At 45.0% G+C, this 25,564-nt stretch overlaps 1 protein-coding gene across 2 annotated transcripts in view; it reads right to left on the reverse strand.

Moving 5' to 3' along the window:
* LOC148013404 (uncharacterized) overlaps positions 1-25,564 on the reverse strand; it is a 170,333-nt gene that overhangs the window by 139,207 nt on the left and 5,562 nt on the right. For both annotated transcript variants that reach the window (XM_087668199.1, XM_087668200.1), the window contains exons 2-7: positions 17,934-18,041; positions 17,061-17,212; positions 16,808-16,889; positions 16,298-16,707; positions 4,202-4,637; positions 3,756-3,979 (exon numbers count right to left, since the gene is read on the reverse strand). In XM_087668199.1, coding sequence (XP_087524325.1) covers positions 3,756-3,979; positions 4,202-4,637; positions 16,298-16,707; positions 16,808-16,889; positions 17,061-17,212; positions 17,934-18,041 — 1,412 coding nt within the window. The remainder of the gene's footprint in view (positions 1-3,755; positions 3,980-4,201; positions 4,638-16,297; positions 16,708-16,807; positions 16,890-17,060; positions 17,213-17,933; positions 18,042-25,564) is intronic.

A 25,564-nucleotide genomic window follows, 5' to 3' on the forward strand; every position in this document is an offset into this window, starting at 1 on the left:
ATTCTAGGAAAAGAGCATTTGGTTTGTAAGCTGAAGCGCAGCTTATATGGGCTGAAACAAGCCCCTAGACAATGGAACAAAAAATTTGATACCTTTATGCTCAGCCATGGATTTAAACGCAGTCATGCAGATCACTACTTATACACTAAAAAGACTAATGATGGCAGCCTTATTGTGCTGGTTTTATATGCGGATGGCATGTTGATTGCAGGACGGCATAAGAGTACTTTAAATGCTCTTAAAAGGCAGCTGAGTTCAACCTTCTCTATGAAAGATTTGGGGGCAGCTGAACACATTTTGGGCATGCACATTGAAAGAGATAGAGGGCAACATCCGTTATTTCTCTCACAAGACAAGTATATCAACAAAGTACTTGACAAGTTTAATATGGCTGATGCTAAGCCTCTTGATGTGCCTTTACCGCCACATACAAAGCTTAGCAAAGCTGATTGCCCTAAGGATGATGTAGTTGCTTGTGCCATTAAGGGTATAACTTATGCATTAGCTTGTGGATCTTTGATGTATGCCATGGTTGCAACTCGCCCTGACATTGCTCATGCAGTGGGAGTTGTTAGCAGATTTATGTCTAACCCTAGCAAGCCACATTGGGAAGCCGTGAAATGTATCTTCAGATACTTGAAAGGTACACAAGAAAAGTGTATATGCTATGGAAAGGGTACACTAGAGTTGCACGGATTTTGTGATTCAAACATGGCAAGAGATCTTGACACTAGGAAATCTACCAGTGGGTATGTTTTTACTTTGGCTGGTAGGGCTATCTCTTGGTGTTCAAGATTGCAGAAAATTGTGGCACTGAGTACTTCAGAGGCTGAATATATTTCAGCCACCACAGAAGCTTCTAAGAAAGCTATTTGGCTTGGCCGTCTGGTCAAGGATTTCGGTCTTTCTTCACGTACTTCAATGCTTGATTGTGATAACCAGAGTACAGTATGTCTGGCTAAGAATGCCATGTTCCATGCACATACCAAACACATAGATGTTCGGTATCACTTTATTCGATAGGTCTTGGATGATGGTCTTGTCACACTAACTAAGGTCAAAACCCAAGATAACCCTGCAGATGTTCTCACTAAGTCTCTCGCAAAGGCTCAACATGAACATTGCATTCGTTTAGTAGGAGTTGATTAGCTTAAAGGTACCACTTTGGGCCTTTAAGTGGGAGGTTGTTGGGTGTAAAGTCCCTGAACACACCCTTAATGTACCCTAACATATAAATACATTCTTTTTATTCTTTGTGTACCATCACATCGGTACACCTATCTCTGCATTCACACTTCCTCTAACTCTCAGCTCATCTCTGCTCTTCAGCTAACGCTTTGACCTTGCACACCATTGCGCACTCTCACCCCTTCACTAATGATGTACTAGGGTGTAGAGTGGCATTCACCTATGGGTAGCTAAAATGTGTATAGAGAAAGAAAAAGTACTGGGAACTTAAACAGATAATCCAAAACCTAGTGTGCTAGATACAAATGTGGAGTGCAATCGTAAGTTATTGAAAGCAAAAACGAAAGGTGACGAAAGAGAACAAGATGGGATTGAAGTATAGACTAGAAATGCCAACTCCATGCTCAAAAGAAACAGATGATACAGTTCCACGTACATTTGTGAATAGATGTCTACATATAGAGCCTTCGCTATTGAAGTAAACATAAACTTTTCATGATTTGGATCCTACACAACAAAAGAAGAAACAAGGAAGCACTTTGATTCATATGACTCAAAAGGGTTATACAAACTTGACATCTGGCTTGGCAGGGGTGATGAAGATGGATATAGATGGCCAACCCTAACCATTGATCCAGTCTAATGCACAAGACTCCTAGGAGTATGGCAGGAATATTTGACACGCAAGATTTCATTGATACTTCTCTGTCATGAGCCCTACATTTGGCCAAGAAAAAGAAAGTATTGATGCATTGTCTTCCTTGCGGAGTCTATAATGCCTCCTCAAGGCCTCTGGTGTGATGGAGCACCCTGAAAGACATTGTGGCATCCCAAGAAGAAGGCATCTGAGACATTGTGAATTGGTTATGTGTCGTTTGTGTATCTCCCACAAATCAAGCCTCCCAATAGCCACAAAATACTCTTTACAAGAGCACCAACTCTAATACCATATGGAGATATGCTAGTGTTTGCACTAAGAAAACACAAAATGTATGAATACGACTAAAACACTAACTTGGACAATAACGCAAAAAACACAAATAGAGAAAGAAAGCGAACTTTGAACAAATGAATACTGTAAATGATGGAAAGAGTGTACAAGATGCTCAAAGGGAAAGCAATGGAGTAGTTGGAGAGTGACAACTACTAGAGACAGATCCCCATTGTTGTAACCACCAATCAGAGCTGAAGGAATGCTGAAAATGAAGGACAGCTGTCTGATAACCAGAAGGCACCAGACTAGAGGCTGAATCTAGCAAAACACGGTGGTGTACCACTCAACTATGCTATCTGATAACCAAAATGCAGCAATCTAGAGGCAAAATCTAGCAAAATGCAGTGGTGTACCACCCAACTATGCTGGCAACTAATCACCAAAGGTTGGAATCAGTAGGGTGAGAGCTGGAGAGGGAGTGCTGATGGACGGTGGCCTGCACAGGCTGAAAACACAGGCAGCTGATGAAGAATGTAGGCAACAGCTAATAACATGGCAGTTCTGCAGCAGACACAGCCTGTACTAGGGTCGCCCAGTGGCTGGAAGTCGCCTGAAGGGGCTGCAGTCTCGGCAAGGTCTGGACAGCCAGTAGAAGGTGGGTTGATGTCTAAATCTGCAGTGAAGAATGATGACCTGCAAGAAAAGGGATAGCCTAAATGGTGGCAGCCTAGCTATTTATAGATGAGTGGAGCCTCCCAAATTAGGGCTTAGCTTATGGGACATAGACACTCTCTAGGAACATGTTTCTTTTTAATTAAAGTTTGGTAACATATGAGTTTTGGGGCTGTAATAAAGAGCTAATCGGTCTATAATGCTATTTTTAGCTCATCATAGTACTGCCCTTTATTGTATCTAAGGAAGGGTTTCCTTTGACAAAACTCCACCCCTCTTTAGCCCACTGTGGAACCAAACTCTTGAAAGGTGGAGGCCCATCCCCCACTAAAGGCTGTCACCTGTGTTATACCACATTTTTTGGTTATGCATTGGATATCAGCACAGAAACAATGATGCTAACCAGATTCATGAAGAGTGACGGCTTCCTTACCTTCAGATGTGCCTTGTGCAAATGCATGTTTTTGTGTTCATTTTTAACACAAGTCATGCAAATTATGGTGAGATAAAAGAGCTCGAAAATCAAAACCAGATCTAATGAAGGAATGGTTGCTACTGATCCGAGAATTGGCATGTTTGCTTCCCAAACTTTGGTCATCTTTCATTTTGATTACACATGGTCTGCATTATGACATCCGGATTGGTTATCCATTCAGGCCTTGTAATACATTTTCCTTTTCTTTTTTTCCCCTTTTGGGAGAACCTTACAGGGCTAATACTGTACTTTGCCTCAGCATATTTTATCCTATGGGAATCTATTGATAGAATCATTCTTTTCTCAGGGACAAAAAAAGGATTGTCAATGTGCTTATGGTATAAGTCATAGAAGATGATGCTCAATAAATTACATCTGGAACAAAATATTCAAAAACAAGAACTGTGCATTCTTTTTCACAACCAGACTTTTGGTTACATTATGTTCATATATTTGTAAAAGTTGGACAACAAGTAGAGAATTTACACTGTGCTTGTCTTGTTGTAGTTACAAATCACCACAATTCTCCCAAGCCACAGCAAGCCCTTGCAGTTAATGCGCTGTTCTTGCAAAACATCTCCAAAAACACGCCATTTCTTCAAACGCAAGTCATATATAATAAGCCCACGCTGTCCTGCAATGGCCAAATGTGTTCCATCCTTGCTAGCAGCTACATGCATGACTGGCCAGTTTTGACCGAGGTAAGATTGCTGCCAAACACCACAGAACACATTGACTTATCTTACATGTAAATTGGGAACTTGTACTATCATGTAAACTAGAGACTGAGAAATGGATATTAGCATCAACAAAGTCCATTATCATATATCACAAAAAACAAAACACCAGAGAATGCACAACACAGACAGCATAACTAAAATAACCACAGATAGACTTGTTATGCATTAGGTTTTGCACCCAAATACACTTACTGGAATAACAAGGTGTTGCATCTTCAGCTCATCTTCATCTTCTGACTGCAAAAGCAGCACCCTATCCTCACAGCAGATAAGCTGCCGGCGATGTGAGACACCTGAAACACCTCTGGTCAAACAGCACTTCCCAAAAGAAAAGGCAAGCAATCTATTCGCATTCCGTGATTCCACTGCATATAACTGATAAGCATGCTCTTCCCAATCCAAACAAACTACACCTCCACTCAGACATTCACATCTTAGCAGATCTTGGCCTGACTTCAAAATTGGTGAAAATGCTGTGTTTAGCCCACTCTGTCGAATAGTGCACATTAATCGGCATCCTGAAGATGTCCATACAGCTAGACCTCTAAGCTGCCATCCAACTGCAAAAGCATTGTTATCAGGTGTCCAGCTAATGCAGCTAACTGCACCTGTATCTTCCATAGAGTACCTGTTAAGTTCATAAGACCATGAAGTAAAGAGAGTCTCTGCTACTTAAGAGTTAATTTTTTGATAAGCATCCAAAACTGAAGGACAGACATGGGATAATACATCTAGGTTTCTAAAATTTGTACCCCAGATTATGGTTTGCAGAACTGAGAATAGGCATTTAAAAAGCTTCAGTCAGCTGATGAAAGTGCAAACACGTTTATAGGTTTGGCAAAAGCAAAAACAACTTATGCATCATAACCTTCAACGAAAAGTTCATTTATGCACCAGCAACCTGCACACAGTTTTCACTTGGCCAAAAGACCCGCTGCAACAAGACTATATAGAAAAAGGTATTGTATTGCTTCAAGAAACACCTGATTCCCAAGTACAAAATTCTATTTGAAGTTCGATCTAGAGTTGTTTGAGTATATGACTCATTTAAAGGATCAAAGAAATCCCACACACAATCCCATTGAGAATCTACATAGGTCTTTTTCCACATCTAAACCAAACTTCAAGTAGTTATATGCTGGGTTTTGTATTTCAGTTAACGACTAACATTGTAAGTATGCATCACTCCTGACTTGGCTGGGAACACAGTTTTGTTGACCATTCTATGGTGGCTTCATGATCTCTCTTGGTGACAACCAAAGAATTCACCCACCCCCTCATACTCCACATTCAGAGTTCAAGATAGAACATCTCCACAAGCAGTTACTGCATAACCGAGCCACTACCCTATGTCGCAGGAGGAGCCTCACAACCCATACTATCACTAGGTCGTGTCTATTATCATCCAACAGAGGAGGTGCCCGCCTAGATACTTGCGCATAGATGAGATAAAGCAATGGCAACACCATCCTATGATAGGTATAGTCTACACCAAAGGGGTAGCTTCACACCAGATATGATAGATGAATGCTAATGGATGACAAGTACACAGTTAGTCTCTTCAATTAGCTTCAAAACTAGATTTCTCAGTCAAACTGACACCAACTTACTTCGGTTATAAGAGCTAGATGAGACCTTTTAGTTCATTCTGTTTGATATTTGTACTTGTCATTTGATATGCGTCTCATCTTTTAGGCATATCATGATGAGATGTTATCATAACTGTACAACACACTTAGGTCTCGTAGGTCTTAATGGCCTTTTAGGCTAGCCAAACAGAATCATCGACAGGTAGATAATACTAATGAAGCCAAACAGCAACAAAATACAATGCTACAGGGAGAAGCGAAGGGGATCATGAGGTGGACACAACAGGGGTGGTGGGAATGACATCCACATATGGAACAGGTACCTCTCAGAGTCCCCTCCCTCCACACCCCCCCCCCCCCACCCCTCTCTCTCTCTCTCTCTTTTTTCGCAAAAGGTAATTGTATTAATTACGAAAAAAAAAAGGTACAAGTTTACATGATTACAAGATACACGATGGCTCTAAGCCATCATGTGTAAAATCTCTCTCTCTCTCTCTAAAGTAGTAAACGACAAAAGAGTTACAAAAAGTCATGGCAAAGACGCAAAGGAAATTGCCATATGCCAAGGAAGTAAGTCCTCCCGAGGGAGTAAGTCAGAGTGCCGAATGAGATCTATCTGCCAATGCAAAAGGCCTTTAAGCCTAACAAGATGTCCCTCAACATTATAGGCTGAATCAAAAAGAAAAGCATTCCGAATGGTCCAATTGTGCCAACAGCCCCAGTATCTAAGAAAGTGAAACAAGATTTTCATATGCAACTAAGCCGGTGTGGGGTATTTGGGCCGCGCAAAAACCTAGTCAAAAGGGCTTAACGAGAAGCCAACCACTGCTCGCCAAACTGCCGACAAGAGTGACCAGATTTTCTTAGCAAGAGGGCAAGCAAAAAATCGATGACGGGCCGATTCCACACTGGTGGTGCAAAAGAAACAATTGCCGTTGGAGATTCGACGCTTGAAAAGGGCTGAAGCAAGAGGAAGACCACCAATCATCACCCTCCAAAGAAAGACATTGCATTTGAAAGGTGTCTTGTTCAACCAGCCCTCCATCACAATTACCTTCCACCATGACTGAGATTTACGCAATCCCCATACAGTATTAGCTTTGGTAACCAGCAATTGATGATCTTTAATCAGAAGATGATACACCTAGTTAGCTAAAGCCTTTTCTAAATTTAGCCGGCCTGCAAAGTCCCAGTCCTGCCAGGGACGATCCGAAGCAAGGGGCAGGAAAGGGTTGTCTACTCTGGAGCACCATCAAAAGCTGTCCCTATAAGTCCCTGTATCCACGAGGGATCCTGAAAAGCCTCCTGGCTATACAAAACGATATCAATACATTGCGACTGGCAAGGGTGGCATCTGCGACTGAAGTCAAGCCCAAACGTGCCATGCGGTTAAATTTTGGTCGAAGCTCATGTTTACCTTCCCACGAAAGTAACCGCGAGACTGCCAACAATTCCAGTTGAAAAGAATTAGTAGCTAAGTGATCCTTCGCTAGATGCCACTGAGCCTTCCGGAGAACCAGTCTCCAAGTACATACCAAATGGGCAAGCACAGATGATGAAGAACTGGAAAACCGAGAATCGGCATTAAGAACATGCCACCAAAAACTCCAGATTTGGGTATTACCATGCAGAAGCCCGTGATCCTCAAGAAAATAACGGGCTATAACGACCCATGGGTGATGATCCGAGCACATGGCGCAAAAAAGAGACCAACGGAGTGCCAACATATGAGTTTGGGCATCTAAAATAGCCCCTCCACCCATGCGTTTGGGGGTACATGCATGCAACCAAGAAATCCATGAAATGCCTGCATGCAAGGAGTCCTTCCATAACATGAAACGAATGTACTAAGTTAGAGCATTCAATGTAGTAGTAGTCCAAGGCAACAATGGCAAGAAATATGTGAGCATTGGCAACATAATTGTCTGAGCCACTTTGAGACGAACATGGAAGGGCCAAACCTACGACTTCCAATACAAAAACTTAGCTGCGAGTTTCCGTGAAATCCACTGAAGTAGTTGCTTCGGCCAAACATCAACACCCAACGGGTACCCAAGGTGCCTGACAATGGAACCACGGGGAACAACCATTCCCTGCCAATCCAATGACTGTAAATCTGACTCCGTGCAATTGAGAATGGCTGATTTCAAAGTATTGATACGAAGGCCAGAAGCATGACCAAAAAGAGTCCAAACATCCAAAGCTTTGCGAAGATTAGCCTTGTCCGCACGCAAAATCATAAAGCTATCATCAGCCAAGGATTGACTAATGAAGTGCTGTCCAAAAGGAAGAGACAATCCTGCCAACTGAGTAGAAGTTGCCATATGAGATAACATCGAAAGAACCGGATGAATCGCAAGAGCAAAAAAGAGAGGACTCAAAGGGCAAACTTGTCTCACAGAGCGTGCAAGGACAAATGGCTCGGTAACACCACCATTCAGCATAACTCGCAAAGAAGCCTCAACACTAATAGTGTAGATCAAACGAGACATCCGAGTACCAAAGCCCATAGTAGACAATAGTTCTGCAATGAAAGACCAGTCTAAATAATCAAAAGCCTTTTCTAGGTCCAATTGAATCAATACCACCTCCTAATTAGAGTGCCTTGCATAGTCAATGGCCATTTGCACATTTAAGACATTATGCAGAATGTTTTGGCCTTAATGAAACCATATTGAAGAGGATGCGCAATGGCAGGAAGATGCTTATGGAGCCGATTCGCCATTACTTTGGAAAAGATTTTATACATAGAACCCATCAAAGAAATTGGTCGCCAATGTTTTAGCATAGATGGCGACGAAACTTTTGGAAGCAGTTTGATAAGTCCTTTCCATGAGGAAGGCATGAACCCCATTTCCCAAACCTGCTGAAACATAGCCGTCAATGGTTTCACCAGTTGGGTAGCAAAAGCCTCAAAGAATTCATTGGTGAGACCATCCCAACCAAGACTTTTATCCTTGGGCAAGTGTAACAAAACATCCATAGCCTCCGCCTCACGAATATCTATCTCCAAAGTAGTTTGCGTGTCATGTGGAACGTGATTGCGGACCAAATCATAGAAAACTGAGCCGGCATGAGTAATTTGGTCCGAAGGTGAAGAAGTAGAACCAAGAAGGTCTAGAAAATGATTCCTGCACATATTCACAATAGTCTGAGTATCAATGACCCTTTCACCTTCTGCATCCTAGAGTCTAGTCATATTCTCTCGAGCAAGAGATGCATGCAGAGCTCGAAAGAACTTATGAGTCTGACAAGCATTGTCTTGCAAATTGTCAGTCAAATTTTGCAATTTGGCCTACTAATAAGATTTCAACTGAAACTCTTTAATAAGATCAGCCAAACGCATAGCCAATGGCAGCAGAAATCCATCATCTAAATTCTCCACCAGTAGAGAACGAACCAAAGCCAATAATTCCTCCGCTACTTGTCAACGCCGCCGACAAAGAGAGGCATGATGGATCCCATACTGCCGAACAACCCGTTGCACATTAGAGAGCAATCATTCAAAAGAAGCATTGCCCTGAGAGGAGAAGTCTAATAAAAATCTATCAATCAATTAGCGCATATAACCCTGAAAGATTGAATGCTTCAAATAAGACGAGTTGAAACGCAAAGGGAGTCTATCCAGAAATTGCTTAAAAGGTGCCATGGGTTGAACAAGTATCTCAAGCTGTAGAGGAAAATGGTCTGACAAGGCATATTGCTGCAACACTTTCATTTCCAGCATCTCAAGAAGAAAAGAATCATCCAGCATGATGTACATGCGGTCCAACCGCAACCATGTAGTTGTATACTGCGCCGAATGAAAAGTAAACCCTGTAGAAGAAGGGTGTAGCCATGACCAGAGATCTTGCTTAAGTACGGCAGGAGCAAACGCATTCCACACACAGCTTTATGGAGCGTCCATCACCGAATGTTTTGATGTGGACTGCAAAGGATCAACACACATATTAAAATCCCCCATCAAAAAACCCCGTCTGCCAAGTGACAAGGAGGTCTGCAAAGTATTCCAAAGATCCCGGCGGAATAAAGGGTCATTTGGAGCATAAAGTCCAAGTAACCATAAGATCTCTCCTTCAAATAAAACTTCAATCACCACAAAACGACCATGTACATCATTTTTAATAAGAACCGGCTGATATTTCTCATGGACAATCATAAGCACACCAAAATAATGTATGGCATGTGTCCCTGCGTAAAACAAGTGAAACCCATGGCAATCCGCAACTTTTCCTACTTCACCGTGACTTTTGTGCTCAACAGCACACAAGACATCCCACTGATTCTCATGCAATAAACTCCACATGGCATATTGCTTATTACGAGAACAAATGCCTCGCACATTCCACGTGGCTATCTTCATGTGTATTCAAAAAAAGAAAATCAGGGACAAGGCAAGGCTTGCCTCGATTTAACCTTTTCTACTAGAATGTCAAGAACTCCCTCATCCAGAAAATCAGCTAACACGGCAAAAGAGTTCTGACGGCCAAATTTCGAGGTAGATGGTGTATCCACTGTCTTGGGGATGGAACGGAGATAACGACAATCCCATGGGGTAATCACATTACCTCTAGCATCAAAAGCCAACTTAGCAAGTGGGCCCTTCCGACCATCCGTATATACTTTCCTAGTAGGCTGATTGCGAGCAGCCGAAGAAACCCTAGCATGAGTAGTGTGCTCTGAAGACAACATGTCTTTCCTGCCCATATAAATACGCAAGGAATCTTGTGAAGCATTAGGCACAGTATCCGCCATGCCAGCATTAAACCTTTTACCTTTTTTTGCATGTACATCCACCCAGTCATTGTCACGGAAATCCAAACCCGAAACATGTTGTTTGCCTTTATCCAAAACTTTAGGTGGTTGGGTCGCATCCTGCAATGGAGCATTAAGCACCATATCTTCCATGGGAAGCAAAACATGCTCAGCATCCGAAGCCGGTTGCTTCGCTGAATATTTGGCCATAAAATGCCGCAATTTTCCACAAGAAAAACAATGCCCTGCAAAGTTACTCCATTTCAAACGAAAGTGCAAAGGATGCATGCTAGAGCAATTAAGACGTAACCAAGCAGGCCTTTTCCGAGCAGTGTCCCATAACATACACAAACAGTTACAATTCGTGGCCCTTAGGCTCGCGGAAACCAAAACAGTGCCCACAACGGCCATAGCATCCTTTAACAGTGGCCAATAAACAGCAGGACAATTTTCCACTTCAATCCACACCGGGCATTCGTGTTGAAGCAAGCGCTGAAAATCTGCTATTGGGCGCCATGGCACAACATGGACCAAACGGCGATCAAAGAACAATGGCAGTTTAGACAGTAGATCGGCACAATGCTTCTCGAATTTCAACAACGCCTCATAAAAGCCACGGGGCCCAACAAAAATCTCTTTAACACACTCCCCTTGTAGTAGACTTTGCAACCAGTGGCGAATATAGGAAAGCACTGGGATCCTACCATGAAGAAGAGTATAACAGCACGTTCATAAAACACCGAGAATGAGCGCAAAACATTTTTAGGATCCACAGTAGCTTCCAGAACATCTTCAATTTCAGAGTCAGAAAACGCTTCATGATTATGTTGAACATAATCTCCAAGCAGAGTGTTGGCAAACTCCAATAAATGCTCCCAGTCAACATCGTGAGAATCCACAGAATTAGAAGCAACCTGAGCATAAGAACGTCCCTGAGAATCCAGATGATCTATTGTATCTTCCGAGGAATGCTTGGTGCGTTTGCCCGCAGGCTGAAAGTCAGGAGCAGGTGGCATTTCCTTTGTGCAAGGAACCATATTCTCTGGCTCCTCTGTTTCAGAATCCGAACCAAGGATTGCCACCATTTGGTCAATAAAGTCCATGTCCAGACCAGCCATGTTGTATCACCACTTCAACAACTCTCTCTCTCTCTCTGATTTGAGCAGGGTCACTGTTGCGTGCTCCCAGATTCTCTCTCTCTCTCTCTCTCTCTCTCTCTCTCTCTCTCTCTCTCTCTCTCTCTCTCTCTCTCTCTCTCTCTCTCTCTCTCTCTCTCTCTCTCTCTACGCACAAGTTACTGCACGCACTGTTGAACAATGTCTGAGGTGACCCTGTCCATAGTCACATGTGCAATGTGAACACTACTTGGCTTCTCCACGCTGCTGCACACTGCCCTAAGTGCTATGTACCTGTTTGTTATCTACCTCACCTGTGGCCTGTCCAGAGGGAGTATAGATGACGTGTAGGGCAAGGCACAACCCTAACGATGCAGGTTCAGGAGCACGAATCGCAAGACCAACGGACAGCTGCAAGGGCCACGACGCTCAGGAGCACGATGCTCAGGTCTGACGGCGACAACAGGGACCACGTCGCAGGGCCGACGGGCAACGACAGGGACCACGGCGCCCAAGTCTGACGGCGACGGCGGCAGGGACCCCGACGCACAAGGCTGACGGGCGAGGACCCACAGGTCGGACGGCCGACGGTAGGGCGAGGCGCTCAGACAACGACATCACGATCAGATTCTCTCCTCTCTCTCTCTCTCTCTCTCTCTCTCTCTCTCTCTCTCTCTCTCTCTCTCTCTCTCTCTCTGTGTGTGGCTGCCTCAGCCTGCACACAGAAGCAGATAGAGCCAGCACAAGAGGTCAGGTCGCTGCAGTAGAAGGGTCATGATAGATCGCCATCTTTTTTTTCCGTAAAAGGTAATTGTATTAATTACGAAAAAGGGTACAAGTTTACATGATTACAAGATACACAATGGCTCTACCCCATCATGTGTAAAGCACACACTGTCTCTCTACAAGAACCAGACGACCAAAGAGTTACAAAGTCATGGCAAAGACGCAGAGGAAATTGCCATATGCCAGGGACGTAAGTCCCGAGAGAGCATGTCAGAATGCCGGAGAATATCTAGCTGCCAATACAAGAGTCCCTTAAGCCGAGCAATATGCTGCTGAACATTATAGGCGGAATAAAAAAGAAAAGCATTCCGAATGGTCCAGTTATGCCAACAGCCCCAATATCGAAGAAAGTGAAACACGATCTTCATATGTGGCTGTGTTGGTGTGGGGTATTTAGACTGCACAAAAACCCAATCAAAGGAGCGTAGCGAGAAGCCAACCACCGCTCGCCAAACGGCTGACAAGAATGACCAGATTTTCTTAGCGATGGAGAAAGAAATAAATCCGTGATGGGCGGATTCCACACTGGTGGTGCAAAAGAAACAGTTGCCGTAGGAGATTCGTTGCTTGGAAAGAGCTAAAGCAAGCGGAAGACCACCAATCATCACCCTCCAAAGAAAGACCTTATATTTGAAGGGTGTCTTGTTCAACCAGCCCTCCATCACAGTTGCCCTCCACCATGACCAGGATTTACGCAATCCCCATAGAGTATTAGCTTTAGTAACCAGCCATTGATGATCTTTAATCAGAAGATGATAAAGCTTTGCCTAAATTCAGCCGGCCTTCAAAGTCCCAATGCTGCCAAGGGCGATCCGAATCAAGGGCAGGAAAGGGTTGTCTGCTTTGAAGTACCATCAAAAGCTGTTCCCATAAATGCATGTATCCACGAGGGATCCTGAAAAGACTCCTGGCTGTACAAAACGATATTAACACATTGCGACTGGCAAGGGTGGCATCCGCGACTGAAGTTAAGCCCAAACGTGCCATGCGGTTGAATTTTGGTCGAAGCTCGTATTTCCCTTCCCATGAAAGTAACCCGAGACTGCCAGCAATTCCAATTGAAAAGAATTAGTAGCTAAGCGGTCCTCCGCTGGACGCCATTGAGACTTCCGGAGGACCAGTCTCCACGAACATATCAAATGGGCAAGCAGAGATGAAGAAGAACTGGAGAACCGAGAATCGGCATTAAGAACATGCCACCAAGAACTCCGGATTTGAGTATTACCATGCAGAAGCCCGTGATCCTCAAGGAAATAACGGGCGATAACGACCCAGGGATGATGATCCGAGCACATGGCGCAGAAAAGAGACCAATGCAGTGCCAACATGTGAGTTTGTGCATCCAAAATAGCCCCTCCACCCATGCGTTTGGGGGTGCACGCATGCGACCAAGAAATCCAAGAAATGTCTGCATGCAAGGAATCCTTCTTCCATAGCATGAAACAAATAGACTGAGTAAGAGCATTCAGTGTAGTAGTAGTCCAGGGCAGCAATGGCAAGAAATATGTGAGCATTGGCAACATAATTGTCTGGGCTACTTTGAGGCGAACATGGAAGGGCCAAGCCTGAGACTTCCAATACAGAAACTTAGCCGCCAGTTTCTAAGAAATCCACTGTAGAAGCTGCTTTGGGGGAACATCAACACCCAAAGGGTACCCAAGATGCCTGACAATGGAGCCATGGGGAACAACCATACCCTGCCAGTCCAATGACTGCAAATCTGACTCCGTGCAACTGAGAATGGCTGATTTCAAAGCATTGATACGAAGACCGGAAGCCTGACCAAAGAGAGCCCAAACATCTAATGCTTTACGAAGGTTATCCTTGTCCGCACGCAGAATCATAAAGCTATCATCAGCCAAGGATTGGCTAATGAAGTGCTGTCCAGAAGGAAGCGACAATCCAGCCAACTGAGTAGAAGCTGCCATATGAGATAACATCGAAAGAACTGGATGAGTCGCAAGGGCAAAGAAGAGAGGGCTCAAAGGGCACCCTTGTCTGACAGAGCGGGCAAGGACAAATGGCTCGGTAACGCCTCCATTCAGCATGACTCGCGATGACGCCGCAGCACTGATGGTGTAGATCAAACGAGACATTCGAGCACCAAAGCCCATAGCAGACATAAGTTCTGCAACGAAAACCAGTCCAGATAGTCAAAAGCCTTTTCCAGGTCCAATTGAATCAGTACGACCTCCTGATTAGAATGCCTTGCATAATCAATCACCAGTTGCGCATTTAATACATTGTGCAGAATGTTTCGGCCCTTAATGAAACCATATTGGAGAGGATGCACAATGGCAGGAAGATGCTTATGGAGCCGATTCACCATTACTTTGGAAAAGATTTTATACATAGAACCCATCAAAGAAATTGGGCGCCAATGTTTCAACATAGACGGTGAAGGAACTTTTGGAAGTAATTTAATAAGTCCTTCTTTCCAAGAGGAAGGCATGATCCCCATTTCCCACACCTGCTGAAACAAAGCCGTCAATGGTTTCGCCAATTAGGTAGCAAAAACCTCAAAGAACTCATTGGTAAGACCATCCTAACCAGGACTTTTATCCTTGGGCAAGTGTAACAAAACATCCATAACCTCCGCCTCACAAATATCTAACTCCATAGTAGCTTGCATATCCTGCGAAATCTGATTGCAGACCAGGTCATAAAAAACCGAACGGGCCTAAGTAGTTTGGCCTGGAGGTGGAGAAGTGGAACCAAGAAGGTCGAGGAAATAATTCCTACACATATGCACAATAGTCTGCGGATCAAGGACCATGTGATCTTCTGTATCCTGGAGTCTAATCATATTCTCTCAAGTAGGAGAGGCATGGAGAGCTCAAAAGAACTTATGAGTCTGACACGCATTATCTTGCAAAGTCTCCGTCAAATGTTGCAATTTGGCCTACTGATAAGATTTCAACTGAAACTCTTTAATAAGATCAACCACACGCATTGCCAGTAAAAGCAGAAATTCATCATCTGTAGTGTCCACCAGCAGAGAACGAACCAAAGCCAGCAGGTTCTCCGCTGCTTATCGACGCCGCCGACAAAGAGAGGCATGATGGATTCCATACTGCCGAGCAACCCGTTGCACATTAGAGAGCAATTGTTCAAACGAAGCAGTGCCCTGAGAGGAGAAGTCCGATAAGAATCTATCAATCAATTGCTGCATATAGCCCTGAAAGATTGCATACTTCAAATAAGACGAGTTGAAGCGCAAAGGGAGTCTCTTCAGAAATTGCTGAAAAGGTGCAATGGGTTGTGCAAGCAGCTCAAGCTGCAGAGGGAAATGGTCCGACAAGGCATATTGCTGCAACACTTTCATTTCGAGCATCTCAGGAAGGATATCATCATTCTGCATGATGTATATGCGGTCCAACTGCGACCATGTTGTTGCATACTGGGCAGAATGGAAAGTAAACCCTGTAGAAGACAAGTGTAGCCAAGACCAGAGATTTTGCTTAAGAACAGCAAGAGCCAACTCATGCCACATATGACTTTCCGGCGCGTCCATTACCGAATGCTCCGATGTGGACTGCAAATAATCAACACACATACTGAAATCCCCCATAAAAAAGCCCCGTCTGCCAAGTGACAAGGAAGTCTGCAAAGTATGCCAAAGCTCCCGGCGAGATAAAGGATCATTCAAAGCATAAAGGCCAACAAGTAACCATAAGATCTCTCCTTCGAATAAAATTTCAATCACCACAAAGCGGCCATGTACATCATTTTTAATAAGAACAGGCTGATATTTTTCATGTACAATCATGAGCACACCAGAATAATGCATGGCATGTGTCCCTGCATAGAACAAACGAAAGCCATGGCAATCCACAACTTTTCCTGCTTCACCCTCTCTCTCTCTCTCTCTCTCTCTCTCTCTCTCTCTCTCTCTCTGTGCGCGCGCACACACGTGCACTAAGAACTGCATATAAACTTTAAATGAAGTGTGCAGTTAAAGTAACTTTAGAATACATTTCAATGTCACAAAACCTGCAAACCTGAAACAAAAATATTTGTATTTGATGTGTTAATGTCCTTACCCCCAATCATACAGTGATATTGTCCGAACAAGGGTACCATTGTCTGCTAAATCAAAAAGGCTAATGGCTCCCTTCTTTGACCCAATTGCAAGCAGATTTTGTTCATGAGCTATTGAAGCACAGACTGCATCAGAGACATTTATCCATTTCCCAACACTGATGTCAGACGCATTTTTCACACCATTTTTGCTTGTGGAAAATAGGAGAACATGCCCATCATTGAATACTGCTACAAGAAGATACAGCTGCATTGAGAGTTCCAATTGCAGGAAACTCATCTGTTGGTTAGCCACTGAATCTAAACAAGTTTGGAGGGGCTGAACTGAATAGGTCAGATCACTTGTCTCTCTCGATGCCAATCCTCCAGGGAGAGAATAGTCTTCTTTCACACAATTTAAAGAGTCCAAAAGCTGCAAGAACAAGAACATCTATGAAGCACGTGTCCAGCAGCCCACATCCAGAAATTCAAACCCTCTACAAAATATGGAGGTTCCATCACTTAGTTACTACCTCACCAGACCATGAGATGAGTTGCAAAACCCCATTAGAGAGACCCAGCAAAGCAGCATCATTGTTGCCCACAAAATTGCTTCTGCAAAAGTTGATGGCACTCTTAAAATTCTAGCGACAGTCAATTAGAAGATCCAAATTTGGTCAGTTTCTCATAAGTCTGTAAGGATTAGAACACATGATCACCCCTATTGCAACACTCCAACTTCCAAAGAATAGGTCAAAAAACGCTGTGAATGCTCAGTGCTCTTACGTTGAGATCAGATCAGGAGGAAAAAGGACCTTTCTGCTTGACAATAGAACAAAATCCATAAGGAAGACACCGGTCGTCGACTCTTGTCCGCCAAATTGAAGTTGCTTCTCTGTTGTGCTTAACTTGTAGCAAAGCAGGTAGTGAGCCGAAGTCTGTAAAGCCAACAGTTGCGTATTTTGCACAGCATTTATCGTACTATGTATAAGTTCAGGGGTACAATGGACTAGCAATTATGCTTTACAGAATTAAACATCAGGCATGCCATGGTTTTTTCTTGGTGTGCCACTTGACCTGTCTCTTTAAAGTTACCTACTACTAAGTCTTCAACTAATCTTCACACATAGGGGCAAAGTTGCAAGTGAGATGCATTTGACTATGGCAAATATAGTTTATGCAAACATGTTATGTAGCCTATCATCAACCTTCTGCTGATTTTTGCACAATCAAGTTGCCTTATGAAATGGTCAAGTCACAAAAGAAGGAAAAGATACAAGCACACTTTGTATGAACACTTAGGTTAAAATCAATACCATGGGTCTAAACTGGCTGATATAATTCACTCTCAGTAAGAACTTTCTCTTAATATCCTATGTGCCACTCCTGCTTGTGAGCTGTGTTCAATAGGAGATACACAGGCAGGCTTTTTCATATTGTTTGAAGTTTTTAGCAGGCATCACTTCATAAATTAGTTGAAACTGTACTACATGAACAAAATCTTCAAGAGTCTCTTAGTACCTAAGAAGTAGAGCTTCTAGCCTACTAGGCATCCACACTTGCTCATCACTTTTTAATGCTGTGGAAACAGAATTTGAGTTGCCAGCCTTAACCTGTACTGGCTTTGAGTCAAAACTTCACTATCTAATTCATACTTACTAGAACCAGAATGCTCTTCCTGTCTACGCTCCATATAGCATGCATGCTCAGACCTTCCTGTTGAAGAGAGATTTGATCACGAAAGCATTGTCCCAAGCGAACTTTATGCTGCAAGAAGCAAAGAATGGAACTTTTTCATCAGTGCCTTTCATTGATGGCATGACTCGACTAACCATACAAAGGAGACATGTAGTAAAGACAAAACACACCGTTAATGCCTTAACTATTTTTCTAAGCTGAGTTTGGCTGTCATTTGGCTTTTCAAGGTATGCCCAGGCTACCACCATGCTTGTGTAACACCTATGGACTTTCAAAGGTGTGATTGACAACATTAAGTAAATTAGTGGCCAAACAAATAGGGGTTTTGTGAAAATGGTGCACACATTTATCAGCCTTTATCAATATAATGAGCTCAAAAAATGATGAATACAGAAAGAAGACTATGATGATCTGCAGTGCACTTTTGTTTAGGATATAATTGAAGACAGAAAAGCAATTTCTGTTATAGTTGCTGCAACCAGTGCAGCTGGTTCTTTTGAAGGAAGTCGGGAAACAACTACGAATGTCAGAGTTCTTGCTTTATTACAATGAGGATCTCAGGGAGGTCATTAGCAAGATTCAGGGGGCAGTGCCATTTTCACCTGGCAGGGCAGTTAGGGACCTTGATGAGTGGCTATAGGAGATCAGCTCTTTTCAAGTGTGAATAAGCCAAATGAGGGAGCCAACAAGACACCTATAATGGGTGGCATCTGTAAGGGGAGATCTAGCTGCCAAAAGCTTGAACTCTGGGTTCATGGCGCAAGAAAGAGGCTGCAATTGGTCATACCAAACTCTGAGAGAAGTTCGGTAATGTACCTGTGCTGCAAAATAAAAATGCCTTGTGCCATTTGATAGATCAGTGGCATTATTGTCTTCTTCATGAAGACTCCTACACAAGCTCACTAGAGATCTACCTTGCACATGTTGCACTGTTTACAAGGGTCTTAATCCTATACGATCATGTATGGAGAGGAGCCACTCTCGCTAGATGGAGTAACTCTGATTGGGCAAGTGATGTGGAGTCTAGGCGATCCCCTATAGGTTTTGGTCTCTCCCTTGGATCAAGAGCTATCTCATGGAGCAATAAGATGTGGCCTACTATGGCATTATCTTCTACGGAGACAAAGTACTGAGCCCTTTGTTCTACATCATAGGAAGCAATTCAACTCTGCCAATTGTTGGCAAAGAGTGGCTTTCCATAAATAGGACCCACTCAATTGTGCATGGATAACCACAATGCTCTAGCTCTGGCAAAGACCTTTGACTCAAACTTTGTCTCAGGTTTCTATGCTTCATCACATGAGATCTGTGGGTCTTCACACACTCCCAAGATCTAAGAGGGGGTACTAGCTTGTATTTTGTCAATCTGTCATCTCCTAGTTGTGAGCTTTGCCAATCAAAGTCTCATGGAGACATAGAAGCTCTCACTCTCACTATTAGAATATGCAATGAAGCAAAGTGACAATAGGATTTGCAAGGAGAAACAAAGAGTGTGTACAACAAACAATGAGAGAGAAGAGAAACTTGGCAATACAAGAGAATAAGACGATGAAGCATCGAATCATGCTATGTGAAGAAAAGCTGATATAGCAAAGCCGAAGCTCAGAAGACGATTGCATTGTCCAATCTAAATAAGGCAGTAGCACCTATGGGGAATGTGCACATCGAAGGGAGCAAAACGCAATCCTTCGGACAATAGGCTATTGAAGTAATCACTGGAAGGTAAAGGACGGTTGTCAAGGAAGCGAAGCACAGTCCTCTAATGCCGTCAAGGAAGAAGAAGATGATCACCAGCTGTCGAGGAAGAGAAGTGCAATCCTGGAATGCTAGGAGGTGGGCTAGGCAGCAAAACGCCAAAGGAAGGATGACACCAAAAGCCTAGAAGTTGCAAACATGGATGTCAAAGGGTGATGAGCTACAAACGCAGATGTCAAGCTCTAAATGTTGACACCAATGATGAGTGAGATGACACCAAGAAAGAGAGAGAAGATCCATGTTGAAAAAGTAGATGTAGACAGCACTGCAGATGACGCCGCCAGCCCGTAAGAGTGACGCTAGATGGAGAAGACCCAAAATGCCAACAATCTGATAGCCCCCAGGTGGGAGAGAGTGTCGTCAACAATCTGATGATGACGCCAACAAAGATGGAGCCTCCAAACACAGCCTGAAGGGGAAAGGGAACAAGGCCCTTAAAGGAGAAGAGAGAGGTGGCCACGAATTGCAATGTCCTCCAATATGGGTATGATCTGCAGTGGTGTGGAGAGGGAAGAGTATCTGAGTGATGAAGAGAGAGTTTTGAATAAATGAAAAGGGATCAATAGAAGAGAGAGTGTTGAATAAATGAAAAGGGGTCAAGAATGAATGAAGAGATGGCCTATGTATAGGCCTCTATTAGAGATCATAGCCTGCACAGTCGGACCAGCAGGGCAGCTGCACAGTCGGACTGTGCAGTCGGACTGCCACGTGGCAGTCCGACTGTCTGCAGCCCAGTCGGCTGCATTTAATGCAGCCGACTTACTTCCAGGCTGCGCCCTATTTCTGGCGCCCCAGTTCGTGGCAGATTTTGACAATTTATAGTCGACACTTTCAGCAGTCTACACTCTTCTCTAACGCGGATTACAGACCGGTGACGCGCAGTCTCTGTCTCTGCTCACAGATTTCAGACAGCAGACAGTGCAGACTGCAGCAGACTTCGAGGTGGACAGCAGGTTGCATCATCGAGGTGGAGACACGCACTCCAGCGCACTGCGCCATTGTATATCTTTGTATTCAGCATTCTTTATACAGCAGATCTTCATCGTCCCACTGTCTCTTTCTCTCCCTTCTCTCTCTGCGTTCTCTCTCTCTCAGTCCTACGCTTCCGCACCGCTGCACTCTGACATGGTATCAGAGCAGTGTTTGAGGGCTGATTGAGCGCAGAATCAACCTGAAGAGGAGTTTCCATCGCGACACAAATTTGCGTTTTTTGCGTTTAAGGGCAGACAGGAGGGCTGCGCCTTGGAACAAGGCTGAAACGAGTGTGGGCGCACAGGAAAGGAGTACAGGTGGTGGATTTGCTGCTGTTTACTGCTGTTTGACGCAGAGGAAGTTTGAGTTTTCAGCCCACAAGTGCAGGTTTTGCTTTTTCATCACCTCCGGCGGGTGAAGAAGCTACAGGACACGGAAGAGCCTTAGCAAGCTGAGTTTTCCCAGTCAGAGGGGGCTGCTTTTGCGTTTGAGGAGGCATTGCAAGTGAAGATGTCTACAGAGATGGACTTGGAGTTCCAAGCAATTATGGACCGGAAGGTGCCTCGGCTCTTCCTACAGATCAGAAGCTCGACGGCGACAACTACCGCATTTGGCACGTCATGATGTTGGCCATCCTTGAGTCCTATGATTTAGCGGAGTTGGTACAGGAGGAGATTGACCGGCCCTCGGTAAGAGATGAGTCCAAACTCTCTTCCGATGCTCGTGCGGAGTTGGCCAGGGCCCAGTCTCATTGGGACAAACTGAATGCCAAGATTCGATCCTTTCTCTTCCTATCATGCACTACAGCCGTGATTGCCCACATCAAGCATTTGACGGTGGCTCGTGAGATATGGCTGGAGCTTGATCAAATGTACAATTGGATGACCCTGATGAAGAGGGTTTCTTTGGAGGTTCAGATGCGGACCTTGTTGGTAAATAAGTCTTCTTCGCTACGAGAGCACATTAACAAGCTAAGGCAGCTACAGATGCAGGTTCAAAATGCGGGGAAGCCGATTTCCTCCGAAGACATGGCGATCACACTATTGTCCCAGTTGCCGCCACGATTCGGTACATTTTACTCTGCCCTTATTGCTTCGAGGCGAGAGTCTACTCTTCGGTGGGAAGAGTTGGTTCCTATGGTCTTGGACCAAGAGGAATAGTTGAAGGGACAGAATGCTTCCAAGTCGGAGGCGCTGACAGGTCAAGCCTCTCAGAAGAAGGGGAAGGACCAAAAGAAGAAGAAGGGGGATAACAAGTCCAAGAAGGACAAGGAGAAGGACAAGGACAAAGACTCCACATGTCATATTTGTGGAAAGACTGGCCATTGGAAAAAGGATTGCCCTGACAAAGACACGAAGGACACCAAGAAGAAGGATACCAAGGATTTTGGAGCGGTGGCTGCACCCTCATCAGCTGCATTTCTTCATCTAGCTGTCATTGAGGACGCTTCACCGAATGCTCCTAATGCTGCGATGACGGCTCCCCAGGCTCGAGAGTGGATTGTTGATAGTGGTGCCTCACGGCACATGACTCCTTCATCAGATGGTGTTGCCCAGCTGCGACCATCGCGTGGGCAGGTTCTCATTGGAGACAGCTCTTCAGTTTTTGTTGCAGGTCGGGATAAGATGCAGCTTATTCCGGATGGACGAGGTGGTACCCATACCTCAGAGGTTTTGCATGTACCAGGATTAGGGTACTATCTCCTTTCAGTTCATAAGATTTACTCCCTTGGTCTTTTGGTGGAGTTTGACAGTTCTACTATGCGAGTCCTTGATCGTGGATCGAGGAAAGTTCTCTCATCCGAATATGAGGAGAACGGCATTTACAAACTGAAGTCTTCCACTGCCCTCTCTACTCTTCTTCTTACCTCACAGTCATAGTCTGCGTTATGGCATGCTCGGTTTGGTCACCTGAACTATGACTATCTTCGGAGGGCGTCACGTGGACAGCTTGTTCGCCGGTTGCCGGATATAGTGGTGAGCCAGCAGCCATGTGTCTCCTGCATTCGGGGGAAGTAGCATAGAGATGCCATTCCCCACACAGCTTCGCGGCGGTCTACTTCACCGATGGAGCTAGTATCTACGGATCTTTGTGGCCCTATGAGGAATGAGTCCCTGCGTGGGAGCTCGTACTTCATGCTGATCGTGGATGACTATAGCAGGATGACTTGGGCCTACTTTTTGGCACTAAAGTCAGAAGCTTTCTCGCACTTCAAGGATTGGCTTCTCTTTGAGGAGAACCGATCAGGCCGGAAGTTGAAGACCTTGCGATCCGACAAGGGAGGTGAATTTGTGTCTAATGAGTTTGCTCGGTTTTGTGCAGATAGAGGAATTCACCAGGAGTTTGCCAATACCAATACTCCTCAAGAAAATGGTATTCTTGAACGGAAGAACCGCAGTGTGATCGAGATGGCACGCACCATGATGGAGCACCGACAGACCCCTCAGGTTCTATGGGCCGAGGCTGTGGCTACTGCAGTCCACATCCTCAATCGATCCCCTACTTCGGCCGTGGAAGGGATGACTCCATTTGAGGCTTATTTTGGGACGAAGCCAGATGCTTCTTACTTTCGGGTCTTTGGGTGTGATGCCTATGTTCACATTCCCAAGGCTCACCGTGATAAATTTGAAGCAGCTTCCCGAAAACAGGTATTTGTTGGCTACAGCTCCCAGTCCCAAGGCTACCGATTGTATGATCCCGTCAAGCAGGATGTGTACACTAGCCGTGATGTGCGGTTTGTGGAGGTTCCGGCTACTTCAACGGGTGAGGAGCATCCCGTTCTTGGAGATCCAGGGGAGAGTTGGGCTCCTTCTACAGTTCCACTGGAGCCCGTGCCTTTTGATTATGATTTTGTTTCTGACACAGAGTCTACAGTTCCACCGGACACCTCTGAGGAGTTACCACCGGTGGATATTCCAGAGTCTTCTGCTGATGGAGAACGACGAGGGGAGGTTCGGCCTCCTCCTCGCTAGGCCCGTGACACTCCGTGATTCAAGGATCGAGGGGGTTCCTGAGGAGTGGGGACCGCAGGACGGTCCGCGGCGGTCACGGAGGCACCAGGCACATTCTTCGGAGCTTGTTTGCTCCAACTATTGTTTGATGACCCGTGTTATGCAGGATCGAGAGCCCACCTCCGTGAAGGAGGCTTTACAGTCCGCCCCATGGAAGAAAGCTATGGAAGCCGAGTTGGAGGCTATTGAGCGGAATGGCACTTGGTCACTCGTGCCCCGCCCCCCGAAGAAGAAGGTGATTGGAGTCAAGTGGGTCTTCAAGACCAAATATCTCAGTGATGGTACTTTGGATAAGCACAAGGCTCGCCTTGTTGCTAAAGATTTTGCACAGCGCCCAGGGATTGACTGTCATGACACCTTTGCCCCCACAGCTCGTATGGCAACCATTAGAGCTGTTCTTGCTTTGGCTGGCCATAGGAGATGGCCTGTTTATCAGTTGGATGTGAAGTCGGCCTTCCTGATTGGTGATTTGAAGAAGGAGATCTATGTTGAGGAGCCTCCTGGCTTTGGTTCTTCAGATGGGAAAGTCTACAGGTTGAAGAAGGCCTTGTATGGCCTCAAGCAGGCCCCGCGAGCTTGGAACGAGAAGATTGATTCGTTCCTCCAGTCTCAGTTGGGATATCGGCGGTCCAAGGCCGATCCGCAGCTGTATGTACACACTTCCGAGGATGGTTGTGTGTTGTTTGTATTATATGTTGATGATTTGATTGTCACAGGTGATGCTGCACAGCAGGTCCAGGAGACAAAGTCAGCTTTACATCGAACGTTCGAGATGACTGATTTGGGTCTACTCCATTTCTTTTTAGGCCATGAGATTTATCAGTCTCAGAGGGGGATCTTTATCTCCCAACAGAGATATGTACAGGAGCTCTTGGTGTCTTTTAAGATGGAAGATTGTCGGGCCCTCTCTACTCCTATGGATCCGAACTGGAAGGCCACTTCCCATTCAGCTTCTCCTTTGGTGGATGCGTCTCGCTATCGACAGTTGATTGGGTCTTTGATTTGGCTTCTCAACACCAGGGTTGATCTATGTTTTGCTGTTGGGCTCTTGGCAGGGTTCATGAGTGAACCTAAGACGGTGCATTGGCAGGCTGCTCAGAGGATACTTCAGTATCTGAGGGGGACGTCTGATCTAGGGATTTATTACCCCGCAGGGACAGATGGGTCAGATCTTGTACTTGCAGGTTGGAGCTGTGAGAGTGCGCTGCGGAAGAGGAAATACGAACACGGAGGGAGAGAGAGAGAGAAAGCAGAAAATAAGGCAGAGAAATCTGCACTGACTGAAATGAATGCTGAATACACTGAAATGGACTGATCAGTCCCTGCACGCAGCCCAAAGCGTCAGTGAGGGCACCAAATCAGGCTGATGATGATGGCAGCACCACCACGGGGGAGGAGTGTCGGAATCTGCAAGAAGACAAGTGATCAAGTGGGAGGGGGGCTGCCAATAAATAGGCAACGGACAAACCCTAACCCTAACCCTAAAATGGGCGCAAACCCTAAAAGTGCCCTAAAATGGGCGCCCCACAACAGTGACCAAAAAGTGGCCGGGCAGCCAGTGGCTGCCCACTAAAAGAGGCCAAAAAGAAATACACAACCTAAGACAGCCAGTCGAGAGTGACTAGCCTCCCCCATCATAACACATGACAGACATGTCAAAGCTTCTAATGTCCTCGTCTGACTCAGAGTGAGGCTCACAGGCAGGAGATGACAAGGCATGACAAACATGACTGCTAACACCCCCTCTCAGATCCTGGATGTGGCTGAAGGCCAAGGGAGAAACGGATCCTGGGGTGGCAAGAGGAATGCCAAGGTCGATGAAGTCCGTCGATGTAGACTGCCGCTGAAGGAGCT

This window comes from Lygodium microphyllum, chromosome 26 (assembly GCF_053477565.2).
Source record: "Lygodium microphyllum isolate KBCC chromosome 26, Lygodium_microphyllum_v1.1.10, whole genome shotgun sequence".
NCBI lineage: Eukaryota > Viridiplantae > Streptophyta > Polypodiopsida > Schizaeales > Lygodiaceae > Lygodium > Lygodium microphyllum.